The sequence below is a fragment of the Dipodomys spectabilis genome, unplaced genomic scaffold (genome assembly GCF_019054845.1).
Source record: "Dipodomys spectabilis isolate Male_0828 unplaced genomic scaffold, ASM1905484v1 ptg000230l, whole genome shotgun sequence".
Taxonomy (NCBI): domain Eukaryota; kingdom Metazoa; phylum Chordata; class Mammalia; order Rodentia; family Heteromyidae; genus Dipodomys; species Dipodomys spectabilis.
The window spans coordinates 1,364,085-1,381,812 of NW_024870907.1; the positions used below are offsets into that span (position 1 = coordinate 1,364,085).

The following is a 17,728-nucleotide window of genomic DNA, read 5'->3' on the forward strand; positions in this document are numbered from 1 at the left end:
AGTACCAAAAAAAAAAAAAAAAAGAACAATTTTCACTCAGCTGTCATCCTAACTATATAGAAGGCTGAAATCAGAACTGACTTTTCAGGTAGAAAAATATGCCGGGCTCCATCTCCATGGAAAGAAGCTGAGTGTGATGTTCAACACTTGTCATCCCAGCTACTCTGGGAAGCAAACAATAAGATTGCAATAGAGATTCCTGAAGCAAGTCCAACCCTATCTCAAACATCTTCCTATATAAATATAATCTATCTATGTGTACATATCCAGGTATAGATTATAGATACATACTACCATGCCCAGCTTTTGTTTATATTGTTATAATATTTAATGGTTATATTTTTGGAGGACACTTAACCACCTGTCTAAAATTTTCAAATTATAAGCTAAGTACCAGCAGCTCACACCTATAATCATAACTACTCAGGAAGCTGAGATCTGAGAATCACAGTTCAAAGCCAGCCTAGGTAAGAAAGTCTGTGAGACTCATCTCTAATAAACTACTCAGAAAAAGCTGGAGGGCTGGGAAGGTAGCTCAGTGGTGGAATGCTTGCCTTGCATGCATGAGGTCCTCGGTTCGATTCCTCAGCACCACATAATCAGAAAATGCCAGAAGTGGCGCTGTGGCTCAAGTAGTAGAGCATCAGCCTATAGCACAAAGAGGCTCAGGCATAGCACCTCGGCTCTGAGTTCAAGCCCCAGGACTAGTAGAAAAAAAAATTTTTTTTCAAATTATAAAAAGAACAGCAGGGCTGGGAATGTAGCTTAGTGGTAGAGGGTTTGCCTAGCATCCATGAAGCCCTGGGTTCGATTCCTCAGTACTACATAAACAGCCAGAAGTGAAGCAGAGTGGTAGAGGCTAACTTTGAGCACAGAGATGCTCAGGGACAGATTCTAGGTCCTGAGTTCAAACCCCAGGACCAGCCAAAAAAAAAAATCATGGCCAGGCACTGGTGACTCTTACCTATAAACCTACTACTCAAAGAGACTGAGATATGAGAATTGTGGTTTGCAGCTAGCCTGAGCAACAAACTATAAGACTTATCTCCAATTAAGTGCAAAAAAAAGAAAACGAACCCAGAAATGGAGCTGTGGCTCACCTGGTAAAGCTCAGGAGCTTTGCCCAGGCCCCGAGTTCAAGCCCCAGAATCAGCACCCAAAAAAAAGAAGCCATCATGGTGATTTTTTTTTTTTGGTGATTTTTTTTTTTTTGGTGGGACTTGAAGCCTGGGCCTGGGCACTGTCCCTTAGCTCTTCAGCTCAAAGTCAATGCTCTACTACATGAGTCACAGCACCACTTCTGGTTTTCTGGTAGTTTATTACGGATAAGAGTCTGAGTTTCCTGGGCTGGGAAGGTGGCTCAGTGGTAGAGTGCTTGCCTTGCATGCCTGAGGCCCTGGGTTCGATTCCTTAGCACCACATAAGCAAAAAGGAAAAAGCCGGAAGTGGTGCTGTGGCTCAAGTGGTAGAGTGCTAGCCTTGAGCTGAAGAGCTGAGGGACAGCGCCCAGGCCCAGAGTTCAGGCCCCGTGACCGGACCCAAAAAAAAAAGTCTGAGTTTCCTGCCTGGGCTGGCTTTGAACCAAGATCCTCATATCTCAGCCTCCTGAGTACCTGAGATTATAGGCATGAGCCACTTGAACATTTTTTGGGGGGAGGGGGTTTAGTTGTGGGGCCTGAACTCTGGGCCTGGGCGCTGTCCCTCAGCTCTTAAGCTCAAGGCTAGTGCTCTACCACTTGAGCCACAGCCACTTCCAGCTTTTTTTTTTCTTTTTTCTTTTTTTTTTTTTTTTTTTTTTTTTTTTGCTTATGTGGTGCTGAGGAATCAAACCCAGGGCCTCATGCATGCAAAGCAAGCGCTCCACCACTAAGCCACCTTCCCAGCCCCTGCTTGAACATTTTTGTACATTAAATTTTTTTTTTTTAGTTAAAATGACAACAGTGCTCTATTGTCATGAGCCTGAAATTGTTCTAATCAAACAGAAACAAATTTATATAATATAAGACTATTCTGAACTCATTTTTTTTTTTCTTGTCCTCAGATTCACCTCACCTCAGGCAGAACTCTATGAAGCTGTTCTAGAGATCCAGCGAGGCTGTCTGAGCCTCTGCATGCCTGGGACAAGCTTGGAGAACATCAACAGCTTGATGCTGACACTGATGAGTCAGAAGCTAAGAGAGCTGGGCATTGTGAAGAGCAGTATGGAAAATGCATTCAAGGTGCTTCACTATTCTTGATTCCAGTTCTCAAGAACACCTAGTACACTGCCAAGTTATTACCCTGTATCACAAAGCTAAGTAGATTTAAAATAGTCTGCAATTCTTTATGAGGGACTTGGTTTAACATGGATTAAAACAAAGGAAGTAGTTACTTATTTCTCCCAGAAGATGGCAGCACATTGTGATTCTTGCCTATAGCATAGCCAGCCAGCTCAATATTCAGAAAACATGAAATGAAGTCTAGTACAGACAAGGTAGGATGCTAAGGACACAAAAAAGGTTAACAATCTCATGTGATTCTAGAGGCCACAGGAAGACGATTATTGTTTTAGTAACAGTGCTTAGTATGATCAAAGACCATTTTATTTGCATTCTATATGTAATGGCCAAAGGTTGGTGGCTCACACCTATAACACTAACTTCTCCAGGCTAAGATCTGAGGATCTAGGTTTGAAGCCAACCCAGGGAAGCAAAGCCCATGAGATTTTTTTCCCCCCAGTCCAAGGGCTTGAACTCTGGGTCTAGGTGCTGTCACTGAGTTTTTGTGCTTTAAGGCTAGTGCTCTACCGTGTGAGCTACAACTCCACTTCTGGCATTTTGTGGTTAACTGGAGATAAGAGTCTCATAGACTTTTCTGCTTGGGCTGGCTTTGAACCGTGATCCTCAGATCTTAGCCTCCTGAGTAGCTAAGACTACTAGAGTGAGCCACCATCGCCTGGCACCATGAGACTCTTATCTCCAATTAAACAACAAAAAGCCAGATGTGGATCTCTGGCTCAAGTGGTAGAGCACTAATCTTGAACACAAAAGCTCAGGGACAGCACCTAGGCACTGAATTAAAGCCCCAGAACTGGCACAAAATAATAATAATAAAGTTAAGATGCCAAGTGCTAGCCAAACAGACCATTTAGCATCTTCTGCCTTCAAGCTCAGTCTCTCAGACTCCTATTAGCAATGGAAAAGAAGCTGAAAGGATGAGAAGGTGTCTCAGTGATAGAGCACTTGCCTTGCATGCATGAGGTCCTGGGTTCATTTCCTTAGTACCACATAAGGAGAAAAAGCCAGAAGTGGTGCTGTGACTCAAGTGGGAGAGCACTAGCCTTGAGATGAAGAGCTGAGGGACAGTGCCCAGGCCAAGTTCAGCTGTGACTGACCAAAAAAAAAAAAAGCTGAAAATTCCCTGTTATTCAATCCAAGAAATCCTTCATTAACTGATAGAAGCTTTTTTGTTTTGTCTTGTTTTATTTTTTTTTTATTTATTTATTTTGGGGGGGGGGGGGGTCCGGTCGTGGGGCCTTAACTCTGGGCCTGAGCGCTGTCCCTCAGCTCTTCAGCTCAAGGCTAGTGCTCTACCACTTGAGCCGCAGTGCCACTTCCGGCTTTTTTCTTTTTGCTTATATGGTGCTGAGGAATCGAACCCAGGGTCTCATGAATGCAAGGCAAGCGCTCTACCACTGAGCCACCTTCCCAGCCCCAGTTCCAGTATTTTGAGTGATTATTTGGAAATCAGAGTCCCACAGGGACTTTTCTCCCTAGTCTGGCTTCAAACCATGATCTCAGCCTTCTGAGTAGCTAGTAGCTAGTATTATAGGCGTAAGCCACCTGCACCAGTCTCAAGAACTATTTTCTGCTGCAGTGGCTCATGCCTATAATCCTAGCTACTCAGAATCAGAGGGTCACAGTTCAAAGCCAGTCCAGGCAAGAAAGTCCATGAGACTCTTATCTCCAATAAACCACTAGAAAACCAGAAGTGGCGCTGTGTCTTGAGCAGTAGAGCGCTCGCCTTAAGCTGAAGAGCACAGGGACAGCGCCCAAGCCCCTAGTTCAAGCCCCACGACTGACCAAAAAAAAAAAGTGGCAAGACTATGGGGGAGAGATTAACACATTTCTCACTGACTTATTCATGCCTTACTTTCCCATAAGACATCATTGTTCTAAAAATGCTGTATAATTCTTCCAGGTTGCTCGAAAATACTGCCCTCACCATGTTGGCCATTACCTTGGGATGGATGTGCATGACACTCCAGATATGCCCCGTTCCCTCCCACTGAAACCTGGTATGGTGATCACAGTTGAGCCAGGTAAGGAGGGGTCTTAGCAGATCTGACCTGGGCACAGGGAATACTATCAAGTGGTTTTAACTAGAACTAACATAATTAAAAGAAACACCAGCCAGGCACCAGAGGCTCACGCCCGTATTCCTAGCTACTCAGGAGGCAAGATCTGAGGATCATGGTTCAAAGCCAGCCCGGGCAAGAAAGTCCGTGAGACTCTTATCTTCAATAAAGGTTCTAGAAAACCGGAAGTGGCACTATGGCTCTAGCAGTAGAGCACGTGCCTTGAGCTGAAGAGCTGAGGGACAGCACCCAGGCCCAGAGTTCAAGCCCCATGACTGACCAAAAAAAACACCAAGGGCTAGGAAGGTGGTTCAGTGGTAGAGTGCTTGCCTTATATGCATGAGGCCCTGGGTTTGATTCCTCAGCAACACATAAGCAGAAAAAGCTAGAAGTGGCGTTGTGGCTAAAGTGGTAGAGTGCTTGCCTTGAGCTGAAGAGCTGAGGGACAGTGCTCCAGCCCAGAGTCAGGCCCCATGACTGACAAAAAAAAAAAGAAAGAAACACCAAGAAAAGTCTCTTCAATGTTAGAAGAGAACTTTGTTTTGGACTTAACATCAGACAGTTTGTTTTCATTGATTCCAATAAATCCCAGATGGTGAATATTTTCTATAAGTAGATATTAAAAAGTAAGTTTATAATCCTGCCTTTGCCAAGGTCCATTTGTATTAATCTCCCAGTTAGTAGTAGAGGTTTCTTGAACTTCCAGAGGCAAGTGTGTGTAGACAAGAGGCAACAAAAACTCACTGTGTGTCCAGTGCAACATCCCTGCCAACTTCAGCATTGTCCTATCCTTTTTTTCTGAAATAGGGTCTTCCTTGTGTAGCCAGGCTGCCCATGAACTCTCCATCCTCCTGCTCAGCCTCCTCTGCATACTAGGATTATAGCTATACACTATCATACCCAGCTCTACCAAGTCCTCTCTCATAAGCATCAAAAAACCTGGTAATTGAATAGGTCATCTCACTGGAGTAAGGCTAGCTTTGGGGAAGAATGCCAAAGCCAACTTGGTGGCAACAGTGAGCTACAAAGATAGATGCCATGAGAGTTGATTTTTTTTTTTTTTTTTTGGGGGGGTCCGGTCATGGGGCCTGAACTCTGGGCCTGGGCGCTGTCCCTCAGCTCTTCAGCTCAAGGCTAGCGCTCTACCATTTGAGCCATAGCACCACTTTCAGCTTTTTTTTTTCTTTTTTTTTGCTTATGTGGTGCTGAGGAATCGAACCCAGGGCCTCTGGCATGCAAGGCATGTGCTCTACCACTGAGCCACCTTCCCAGCCCCTGATTTTTTTTTTTGTATGTGTGCTCCAATCCTGGGGCCTAGGTGCTGTCCCTGAGCTTTTTTGCTCAAGGCCAACAGTCTACTGCTTGAGCTCCGGGTATGGTTTTTTGTTGTGGTGGTGGTTTAATTGGAATAAGAGTCTACCCAGGCTGGTTTCAAACCTCAATCCTCAAATCTCAGTAGCTCCTAGCTACTGACACCTAGAAAAGTTCTTTTTTGTTGTTGGTGGTGGTGGTGGTGGTGGTGGTCATGGGGCTTGAACTCTGGGCCTGGGCACTGACCCTCAACTCTTCAGCTCGAGGCTAGTGCTTTGCCACTTGAGCCATAGCCACTTCCAGCTTTTTCTATTTATGAGGTGCTGAGGAATTGAACCCAGGGCTTCATGCATGTGAGGCAAGCACTCTACCACTGTCCCAACTTCCCAGCCCCACTAAGTTGTTTTTTTTTTTTTTTTGATCATGGGGCTTGAACTCTGGGCTTGGGCGTTGTCCCTGCGCTCTTCAGCTCAAGGCTGAGCTACAGCACCCCTCCCATTTTCGAGTGGTTTATTGGAGATGAGAGTCTCTTGGACGTTCTTTTTTTTTTGGGGGGGGCGTCTGGTCATGGGGCCTGAACTCTGGGCTGGGCGCTGTCCCTCAGCTCTTAGCTCAAGGCTAGCACTCTACCACTTGAGCCACAGCGCCACTTCCGGCTTTTTTCTTTTTGCTTATGTGGTGCTGAGGAATCGAACCCAGGGCCTCAGGCATGCAAGGCAAGTGCTCTACCACTAAGCCAACTTCCCAGCCCCGGTACCTGAGCTTTTTTGTTTAAGTCTAGTTCTCTATCATTTGAGCCACAGCTCCACTTCTGGATTTTTTTGAGTAGTTAATTTGAGATGAGTCTCACAGACTTTTTAAAGCCTGGGCTGGCTTCAAACCATGATCCTCAGATCTCAACCTTCTGAGTAACTAGAATTACAGATATGAGCTACTGGCACTTAGCTGTTGAATTTACTTATCAGGTATTTTATTAGGGATTTTTTACATCTATGTTTTATCAGATTTTTTTTTTTGGGGGGGGTCCGGTCATGGGGCCTGAACTCTGGGCTTGGGCGTTGTCCAGCTGTTCAGCTCAAGGCTAGCACTCTACCACTTGAACCACAGCACCACTTCCGGCTTTTTTCTTTTTGCTTATGTGGTGCTGAAGAATCGAACCCAGGGCCTCAGGCATGCAAGGCAAGCGCTCTACCACTCAGCCACTTTCCCAGCCCAGAGATTGGTTTATAACCATCTTGTTTTGTTTTGTTTTGTTTTGTTTTGTTTTTTTCCATTTGAGAGCAGGACTTGCTTTCACTCATTGGCTGGTATTGTATCAACTCTACAGACCTCTAAACCTTGTCCTTTTTTTATCTTTTGATTATTGATTTCAACACTGTAATAAATCCACAAATAAAGCGGGCTTACTGTGACTTGCTTCCCTGAATAGACATAGCCATAAATCAAGTAACTTTAGTAGCCTGCTTGAACACTAGAATATGACAGTCATGATTAACGTTATCTGTTGTTGTATGGAGCCTGTGGTTTAGTGTATAAAATGACCATAATAGTATTAATTCTAAGTCAAGCGCTGGTGGCTCACATCTGTAATCCTAGCTATTCAGGAGGCTGAGATCTGAGGATCACAGTTCAAAGCCAGCCTGGGCAGAAAAGTCCGTGAGACTCTCATCTCCAATAAACCACTAGAAAACAGGAAGTGGTACTGTGGCTCAAGGGGTAGAGCACTTGCCTTGAACTGAAGAGCTGAGGGACAGTGCCCAGGCCAAGTTCAAGCCCCCACGACTGACAAAAAAAAAAAAATTATTAATTCTAGTAACCATAGCCAACTTTGTTGATCATTATGTACCAGGCTTTGTTAGAAGCATGTCATTTAGGCCGGGCACCAGTGGTTCACACCTGCGGCCCTAGTTACTCAGGAAAATGAGATCTGAGGATTGTAATTCAAAGCCAGCTCCAGGCAAGAAAGTCCATGAGACTCATCTCCAATTAACTACCAAAAAGTTGGAAATGGAGCTGTGGCTCAAAATATTAGAGCACTAGTCTTGAGCATAAAAACTCAAGGACAGTGCCCAGGCCTTGAATTGAAGCCCCAGGACCAGCAGGGCGGGGAAGGAGAGGGGAACAAGTGTTTAAACCTAACAACTCTGTCAGGTAGCCTTTTTTGTTTTGTTTTGTTTTGTTTTGTTTTGTTGTTTTTGAGTCCGGTTGTGGGGCCTAAACTCTGGGCCTGGGCGCTGTCCCTCAACTCTTCAGCTCAAGGCTAGCGCTCTACCACTTGAGCCACAGCACCACTTTGGGCTTTTTTCTTTTTGCTTATGTGGTGCTGAGGAATCGAACCCAGGGCCTCATGCATACAAGGCAAGCACTCTACCACTGAGCCACCTTCCCAGCCCCGCCTTTTTTTTTTTTTTTTTCCCCCAGTCCTGGGCCCTGAACTCAGATCCTAGGCACTGTCCCTGAGCTTCTTTTGCTCAAGGCTAGCACTCTACCAGTTGAGCCACAGTGCTACTTCGTTTGTGTTTATGTGGTACTAAGGAATTGAACCCAGGACTTCATACATGCTGGCAAGCACTCTACCAGTGAGCCACATTCCCAGCCCTCAGGTAGCCATATTGAGGACCCAATCTGCAGGTAAAGGAATTGTCACCCATCAAGATTGACCCCGCTGCTGATACCATCATTGCTGAACCACCCTCTCTTCTCTGGTTCTCAGGTATTTATATTCCAGAGGATGACAGAGATGCACCAGAGAAGTTCCGGGGACTTGGTGTCCGAATTGAAGATGATGTAGTGGTGACTCAGGACTCACCTCTCATCCTTTCTGCAGATTGTCCCAAAGAGATAAGTGACATTGAACAGATCTTCAGCAAGACCTCTTGACTCCCACAGCAGCCCGAAAGCATCTCAGGTTCAAGAGGGGTGTCCTGGCGCCGCTGCATGTGCATTGAGTTGCTGTATTTGTCTATACATGCTCCCTGTGGGAGGGTAGCAGCACACCTGGCTTTTTCATTTTCAGTAGCTAGAAATCTGGGAAAGCAAACTTTGGAACGATTTGTTACTGCAGCTACCAACATTAATTCTGTAGAATTAATGATCTAAGTGAGTTTAATTTTTAAACAGAAAATAAGGTCTCAATTACATTTGTCCATGCATTCCAACTGACACTTTAAACATGGAAAATTCTCTTTTGAGTCTTTCTTTTTGTACTTAATATCACTTTTCTGAAATCCACTTAGATGTTTGTTTGATGCCTATATTTTGGAACTAATCACCAGCGTCTTTGCTATGCCATGCTAAAAACTATGTCAGTGGATTTTCACTTACATACCTTCCTTTACTTCTTCCTGCCTCCACAAGATTCTGCATATCTACCAGGACCACGTAGTCATCTGGATAACTGACATCACTCAGTCCTACCATTCAGCCACAGTCCAAATTGCAGCAGCCTAGCTTTCCAGCAAAGCAGATTTGAGCCTTTCTTGCCCTTGGTTACCTGGGACTTGGATAGTGTTGATTGTTCAAAAGGAAGAAATAAAAGATTTTTTAAAATATATATGTATCTACTACTCTAAGTCTAGACCTCCAGCCATCTGTTCTCTCTGGTATAAAGATGGTGCCTTTCCCACACATCCATGCTTCCTTCATTTTTTTGTTTGTTATGGGGGAGGGGTGCATTGATTTTCATTTGATTTTAGTTTTTGCAGTGTTAGGGATCAGATTCAGGGCCTTCCCTGTGTTCTACCACTGTTCCCCCACTGAACTAGACCTCAACCCTTGATTTTTTTTTTTTTTTTTTTGAGAGTCTTGGTATGTTGCTTAGGCTGGCTTTGAACTCTCTGTATCCCAGGCTAGCCTCAAACTCAATCTTCCTACCTCCACTTCTCAAGTGTTGAGGTTACTATGTTGATGAGTTCCCTTCTTTCCTTTTTACTTTACTTTCTTTTCCCACTTTTTTTCTTTTGTTTGAGACAGGGTCTTGCTATGTTTCCCAGGCTAGTCTTGAACTCATGGGCTAAAGTGATCCTCCCACCCACCTCAGCCTCTGAGCAACTGGGACTACAGTGTTTACCTCTGTACCCGATTCCTTCACCAGTTCTTTAATGCACTGACGCTTCCAGGTCATCCTTAACGCTACTTCTTTGGCCCAGAGCACATCTGTTTACCTTGTTATAGTCAGAGTAGTAACACTCAATTTTCATAGAAAAACCCCAGTTCTGTGATTTTTTTTTCTTTTTTTTGTGCTAGCACTAAGGCACTTGAACTCAGAGCCTCACACATACACTGGTGCTTTACCACTTAAGCCACCCTCCATTTCTTTTGAAATTTTCTGTTCAGGCTAGATTCAAACCACAGTCCTCAGCTCTCAGCCTCCTCAGTAGTTAGGATTATAGGCATGAGCCACCATCCCCCAGCTCTGGGACTTCCTAATAAAAACAAAATATAGAAGTCCCCAAGTACCTATAAACATCTTACCCTTTCTCTTAGGTTAGCTCTGGAAGGGCAGTGGCAGTCATGTTTCTGTAAGCACTGCATCAGATGGGATTATGTAAAACTCAATTTGCATGGCAAACAGAGCTAGATTATTACAGTAGTTTGTTCAGAAGCTTTTATGTAAGGGGAATCCCTAAGAACCACTGTATTTACCTCCCTTAAAATTGAATATGGGAGCCGGGCGCTGGTGACTCATGCCTGTAATCCTAGCTACTCAGGAGGCTGAGATCTGAGGATTACGGTTCAAAGCCAGCCCGGGCAGGAGAGACCGTGAGACTCCTATCTCCAATAAACCACCAGAAAACCGGAAGTGGCGCTGTAGCTCAAGTGGTAGAGCGCTCCCTTGAGCTGAAGAGCTGAGGAACAGCGCCCAGGCCCAGAGTTCAAGCCCCACGGCCAACAACAAAAAAAAAAAATTGAATATGGGATGAAGATACACAAGAATGCTGATTGTTCAACAATAAATGTTAGAAGGATTTGCTAGAGTTTCCCCCCTATTTGTGTTAGGGAAGCACAAGCTAGAAGATGAGTGATCTCTACAGTGCTGGAAGTGTTCCCCTCTTAGGGAAACCTACAGTACAGGTCTAAAAGCAGGCAGGAAATAGGTGATGTTAGAACAGGGATGTAACAGCCTGTCTGCTCATCCTAAGGATTGGATTTATTAACCTTATTTAAGGGCTTGCAGGAGTGGATGCTTTCTGGCTGTGTTCTGTCTCTTCTGTCCACCATCAAAATGTCCCTGCAATTCTCAGTTCTGTGCTACTTTCTAAAAGAAGATAGCCGGACCGGTGGCTCACACCTTGTAATCCTAGCTACTCAGGAGGCTGAGATCTGAGAATCGCGGTTCAAAGCCAGCCCAGGCAGGAAAGTCCGTGAAACTCTTATCTCCAGTAAACCACCAGAAAACCGGAAGTGGCGCTGTAGCTCAAGTAGTAGAGCGCTCACCTTGAGCTGAAGAGCTGAGGGACAACACTCACAGAGTTCAAGGCCCACAACCGAAAAAAATAAAATAAAAAATAAAAGAAGATAAATCCAGGACTGGGGTATAGATCAGTGGCAAAGTACTTGCCTAACAGGTGCCAATACTCCAGGTTGAATCCCCAGAACCAATTAAAAAACAAAAACAAAAAAAGCTGAGCACCGGTGGCTCAAGCCTGTAATCCTAGCTACTCAGGAGGCTGAGATCTGCAGATCATTGTTCAAAGCCAGCCTGGGCAGAAAAAATCCGTGAGACTCTTACCTCCAATAAACCACCAGAAAACTGGAAGTAGTGCTGTGGCTCAAGTGGTAGAGTGCTCTCCTTGAGCTGAAGAGCTGAGGGACAGCGCCCAGGCCCAGAGTTCAAGCCCATGACTGACAAAAAAAAAAAAATCCACAACCCTGCTTTCTTATTTCCCAGCCTTTGTGTCTCAGCGATCCCACAGAATTGGGTTTCCTTTGTTCTCTTTTACTCCTGGAATAAGGACTCTCCATTTCTTCCTAGAAGTCATCTTCTGTGGTCTCACCTTTGTAGCTAAAAACCTAGGTGGCTGTTATGTATAGGAGCATACCAAGGTCATGAAACAGATTTCTGGTTAACTTCCAGTCAAGTTCTACAGATCATACTGTTAGTTAGAATGGCTGTGATAGAATTCTTCTGGTCATTTTAGTTCAGGGTTTGTTGTCCTGATTAACCATAGCAGCTAAGCAATTGAGCCAAACTAGTAGAACCATCCAGATTACATATTGTACAGCTGCCTGATAAATCCAGGATTTGTTTATTTTGTTTATTAAACAGGGTCTCACTAGGTTGGCCTCAGCCTCCCAAGAGCTGGGATTAAATGAAAGATAGCCAATGTGTGTGTACATAATTTCATAAGTTGCTCTTTTCCTCCCATTCAGGAAATTGAGAATGTATTTTTAGTTGGCAACACAACAGTGGAAATACTGAATAAGAATTTACCCCTTCCCATAGTTTTAGCCTTCCAATTAGGAAGGTGCTATAAAATACTCAGTGTATAGTTGGGCCTGATGGGTGGTGTACCTCTATAATCCCAGCACTCAGAGAGGCAAGAGGATCATGTAGGCCAGCCTGCGCTTACACAGCAAGACTGTCTCAGCAAAACAAAACAAAAAGAATCTTTTCAGATTATTCATAGGTATAACCTTCCTCCCTACTATTCTTTCCCTTTCCTCCCTCCTTCCTCTCCCCTTTCTGCTTTCTCCTGCCTCCTTTTTTTTTTTTTTTTCCAGGAGAGGGGATGGGTGCTGCTTTCCCCTCTCCTGTGCTATGTCAGATATCAAATGAAGCTCAGAACACTATTCCATGTCAGGGTCATATGATAGGTGATAGTGTAACTTTGTGTGAGAAATTAAGTAAGAACCAAGGTGGGGGCACTAGAAAGGACTGTGTGAAAGAAGTGTTTACAGTGTGGTTGCCCAACCCAGACCAGGACTGGGACTTAGCATCCAAGCTCTACCACCTGAGCCACACCTTTTTTTTCTGTTTCCCAAAATGAGATCCACAGCCACAACTTAAGCAGATAAGTTTTAAGTCTGGGCAAATGTGCTGCAAGCTGGTCTTTAATGTTCCTGGAGTGATGAGAATTGGAATACATCTATAACATTATAACAGAACTCCACAGACACAAACCATGTGGTTTCTGTTTGTTCTTGTCTTTCATGAGGAACGTTACATGAACATCAGTATTGCTTGGGTCAGGGTCTCCACTGAACACAAAGCCCTTGTGTACATGCTCCCCAAAATTCTAAGGAAGCTGCAGTCTTTATTGGAGTTTCTTGATACCTTGTATACTTTCTGTGCAATTATGTAAATTCAATTTGGGCAAAATGCTGTTACTTTTTAGGGCTCTTCACTGAAAATAGATAATACCAATCCCCAACAAGGGAAAAAAATTGTTACTGTTATTTTTTAAATATATGATAAATTGGTGTTACTGCTTGTGTGTGTTCTTTTAGAATCTATAGTTCGGGCTGGGAAGGTGGCTCAGTGGTAGAGCGCTTGTCTTGCATGCATGAGGCCCTGGGTTCGATTCCTCAGCACCACATAAGCAAAAAGAAAAAAAGCTGGAAGTGGCATTGTGGCTCAAGTGGTAGAGTGCTAGCCTTGAGCTGAAGAGCTGAGGGACAGCGCCCAGGCCCAGAGTTCAAGCCCCACGGCCGACCAAAAGAAAAAAAAAAAGAGTCTTTATCTCCAATTAACCACTCAAAAACCAGAAGTAGAGCTGTGGCTCAAACTGCTACAGCATTAGCCTTGAGCAAAAGAGCTCAGTGGCAGCCCAGGCCCAGAGATCAAGACTCATAACCAACCAAAAAATAAAAAATAAACTGCCAGGCATTGGTGGCTCAAGCCTGTAATCCTAGCTACTGAGGAGGCTCTGAGCATTGTGGTTCAAAGCCAGCCTGAGAAGGAACGTCTGAGAGATTAATTAATCACTAGCAAACCAGAAATAAGAGCTGTGGCTCAAGTGATGGAGCGCTAGCCTTGAGCAAAAGAGCGCAGGGACAGCGCCCAGGCCCTGAGCTCCAGCCCTACAACCAACAAAAAAATACAATTTAAAAAACAAAAACCTGGGGCTGGGATTGTGGCTTAGTGGTAGAGTGCTTGCCTTGCATACATGAAGCCCTGGGTTCAATTCCTCAGCACCAGAAGTGGCGCTGTGGCTCAAGAGGTAGAGTGCTCACCTTGAGCTGAAGAGCGCAGGGACAGTGCCTAGGCCCAGAGTTCAAGCCCCACAACCAAGAACAACAAAAAAAACAATTCCTCACTACCACATAAACAGAAAAAGCCAGAAGTGATGCTGTAGCTCAAGTGGTAGAGTGCTAGCCTTGAACAAAAGAAGCTCAGAGACAGTACCCAGGTCCTGAGTTCAAGCCCTAGGACTAGCAACAAAAATCTCACTCCTGTAACCCTAGCTGCTCATAAGGCTGAGATTAGAGGATCTCATTTCAAAGCCAGCTGGTGCAGGAAAAATCTATGAGACTCTTCTCCAGTTAACCACCAGAAAACCAGAAATGGCGCTGTGGCACTAGCTTAAAGCACTAGCTTTAAGCAAAAAAGCTCAGGGACAGTACCCACTACCAACAACAAGAAAAAGCCAGGCACTAGTGACTCAAGCCTGTAATCATATCCACTTCAAAGGCTGAGATCTGAGGATTGGGGTTCAAAGCCAGCCCTGGCATTATGTTCTTGAGACTTGTCTCTGAAGTAGGGGTATGGCTGAAAGTGGTAAAGCACTAGCTTTGAGCAAAAAAGCTGAGACAGCACCCAGTCTCTGGGTTCAAGCCCTAGAGACTGTTTCAGGTGAGGTGGAAGAAGGGAAGCATAGTGGCCAAAAGGCTCTTCATGAAACATTCATTCTATGCTGCTCTGTTGGGCAGAACCAGAACTTGTGGGTGCAACTCTCATGGCATCAGGTTTTCAGAGACAAAGGGGACATTAATGACTTTGCACCTTGAAGCTGGAAAGATAAAATGGGGCTGAGGTATGGTAGCTTTCCCAGCGCACAAAGCTGTTGGTTCTGGGTTGATCACTAGCACCACACTTGATCCTACAGCTGGTTAGTGAGGTCTGCTCACACATTTCCTTGCTCCAAGGCCAGGTGGTGGTGTTTGGGGGGTTGGCCCTGCAGTTTGAACTCAGCCTCAAGCTCTTGCCTATCATTTTCAATCAAGGCTGGTGCCACTTAAATCAAGTCTTCATTTCTAGCTTTTTGCTGATTAGTTGGAGATAGAAGTCTCATGAGCTTTTCTGCATATGCCAGCTTCAAAGTCTGAGATCTCAGCCTCCAGAGTAACTAGGATTATAGGACTGAGCCACCAGCACCCAGCTAACCAGAGGGCTTTTCATAGCAATATATGGATCCCCAGCCTCTTCCAAACTACTCTCTTCAAGACTTCAAACACCTCTATCTTCTCTGTTTTTAGTGAAAACTAACTCGGAGCAAGCTTCCCCTATTCTCAGAGGATAATGTGCTGGTTCATTTTGTTTCAGCTCTTGATTCTCTTGTCTATGCCCTCGCTACTCTCCAATTTTCCTTTCCCCACATCTTTCCTCCTCCATAATGCTTTTCCTCCTTTCCTCCAAGATCATTTCTTTAGCCTTTAAAGATCCACACCTCTCCCAATAAACCTAGTCCTATTTAGTTAACTCCTTGTTTGTTTTTTGATAGGGTCTCACTATATAGCCCAGATAAACCTTGAACTCACTTTCCTCCTGCCCTCTGCCTCCCAAGTACTGGGATAGCTGTTTTGTACTACCACACCTGGCTTTTGTAGTCACATTTCTCTTTGTTTTTTGGTTTTTTTTTTGCCAGTACTAGGGCTTGTATTCAGGGTCTGGGCACTGTCCCTGACCACCTTTTTGCTCAAGGCTAGCACTCTACCACTTGAGCCACAGCACCACTTCTAGCTGAGGTACTGAGGAATCAAACCCAGGGCTTCATGCATGCTAGGCAAGCAGTCTATCACTAAGCCACATTCCCAGTCCTCTTAAGGGAATTACTGCAATCCTAACCAAGAGTATCAAAATCCAACCAGAGTAGCAAAAAACATTTATTCTCAGAATACTTAACCTCTGAAGTCTTGTAGTAGGAGTCCAGTCAGGAAAACAGAAGCCATTCTAAATATTTAAAACAAGTGTTAAGGAATTCATTTCACAGTTGCTGAAAGAGCAGTCAGATGGGATGGTGAGGTATCCTAAAGGTGACCAGCAGCAAAGCCTCTGCCAGCCCCAGGCTGAATACAAAAGAAGGAAGTCCAGGAACCTACATCAGCTGCACAACAGGCCAACAAAGGTCCTGCTGCACCACAGGGAGGCTGCTGGGGAAGAGGCAATCTAAGAGGACTGCTTCTCAGATTTCGCAATTTTTGTGAGTGTACACATAATAAAGTTATGGTCCACAAACCTTGTTCCAAGCTGAACACCAATGGCTCATGCCCTAGGTTCAAGCCCTAGGACTGGCATTAAAAACAAAAGTCAGGACTAGGAATGTGGCTTGCCTAGCATGCATGAAGTCCTGGATTCAATTCCTCAGTACCACCTAAGCAGAAAAAGCTCAAAGTGGCACTGTGGCTCAAGTGGTAGAGCACTAGCCTTGAGCATAAGGAGTTCAGTGACAGTGCCCAGGCCCTGAGTTCAAGGCCCAGGACTAGCAAAAAAAAAAAAAAGTGGGGAAAAAATTTAAGGAGATTGATTGGAATAAATGGTGTATATGAGAATGTAATATAAGTCTCTATAAGTAATGCATGCTAATAAAATTTAAAACAATAGTTAAATTTTCAGTAATTTTACATTTGTAGGGCTACAAATCAGGACTTTTTGGTTTTGAAATATTTATCTGCATACCACTATACCCACTTCTCACTGGCTTATCCTTCCATCCTAAAACCATTTCCTCTAAAAGGACTTTTTTTCCACTGATAGACAAGGCTCCCTCTGCTTCAAAAAACCCTGTACTTCCCCTTTCCTAAAATTCATTGGACTTATGATTGGCTGTTATCTATCTGCTACTACTGACGATAATGAAAGGACATCATACCAAATATTTAAATATAAGATGCCCTGACAGGAGCCGTTGGATCCCATCTGGAATCCTAGCTACACAGAAAGATGAGCTCTGAGAATGGAAGTTAGAAGCCAGCCAGGACAGGAAATTCCTTAAGACTTATTTCCAATTAACTAGCAAAAATGCTAGAAGTGGAGCTACTGCTCAAGTGGTAGAGCATCAAACAGGAAGAAAAAAAAAAGGGGGGGGGGGAACAGCCCCCAGTCCTTGAGTTCAAGGGCCAGTACCTGCATAACTCAGTACAACTAAGCTAGCAAGACCCTGGGTTCGATCCCCAGGGAAAAAGAAGTAACAAAGGATCAAAATTTAGGACAGTTTGATTAGGGCCATGAGCGAAAATGCGGGAGAAATTAGGGAGAATGGACACTATGGGGGGCCAGTGGAAGAAAGACGAAGACCGAATGGCGATGTGGGCAAGGAGACAGCTCTCCCGGCTGAGCCTCCGTCCGTTTCTGGTGGGAGGAGGCAGGACTGGAGACCGACTTTGGCCACGGGGAGGACATTCCGGGTCTCTTCCCGGGAGTCATCTCCCGAACTGAAACCCGGAAACCACATGGGGGCTGGGGCCGGGCTGGCGCGGACGCAGGCCTCCCGAGGTGACCGTTCCCGGCCAGGCTCCTGAGCCAGGCCGGGTCTGCGCAAGGCCCAAGCCGGGTCTCGGCTCCCGGCAGCTGGAGGCGGGCCCACCCCTACTGGGGGACAAATTGGGGACCCGGTCTGGGTGAGGTCTGACCAAGGAGGAAGCAGCCACCGCCCCAGGAAAAAGTGCGGCCCCGGGGGCTTCCCAGGGAGGACGACGAGCACGAGCCTCGTCGAACGTTTCCACCAGGCTCGTGCACGTCGCCCGGCCCCGCCCGGCCCCGCCCGGCCCCGCCCAAGCCCCTCCGGCCGCCGCCTCCTCCCCATCCTACCCCAAGGGGGCGGAAGCCTGCTCCAGCGCCTTTAAGGGGCGTGGCTACAGGATCCGCCCCCTAATACCAATACCGGGAGGAGGAGCCCAGGCGTGGGGCGGGGAAAGAAAAGC

The 17,728-nt window shown here is 45.3% G+C and overlaps 1 protein-coding gene across 3 annotated transcripts in view; it reads left to right on the top strand.

The window, feature by feature from the left end:
* Nucleotides 1–9,438, top strand: part of Xpnpep3 (X-prolyl aminopeptidase 3) — a 44,274-nt gene extending 34,836 nt beyond the window's left edge. For all 3 annotated transcript variants that reach the window (XM_042697897.1, XM_042697898.1, XM_042697899.1), the window contains exons 8-10: nucleotides 2,042–2,219; nucleotides 4,180–4,300; nucleotides 8,361–9,438. In XM_042697897.1, the coding sequence (XP_042553831.1) occupies nucleotides 2,042–2,219; nucleotides 4,180–4,300; nucleotides 8,361–8,527 (466 nt within the window). In that variant the 3' untranslated portion in view covers nucleotides 8,528–9,438. The remainder of the gene's footprint in view (nucleotides 1–2,041; nucleotides 2,220–4,179; nucleotides 4,301–8,360) is intronic.
* The last annotated feature ends 8,290 nt before the right edge of the window (nucleotides 9,439–17,728 follow it).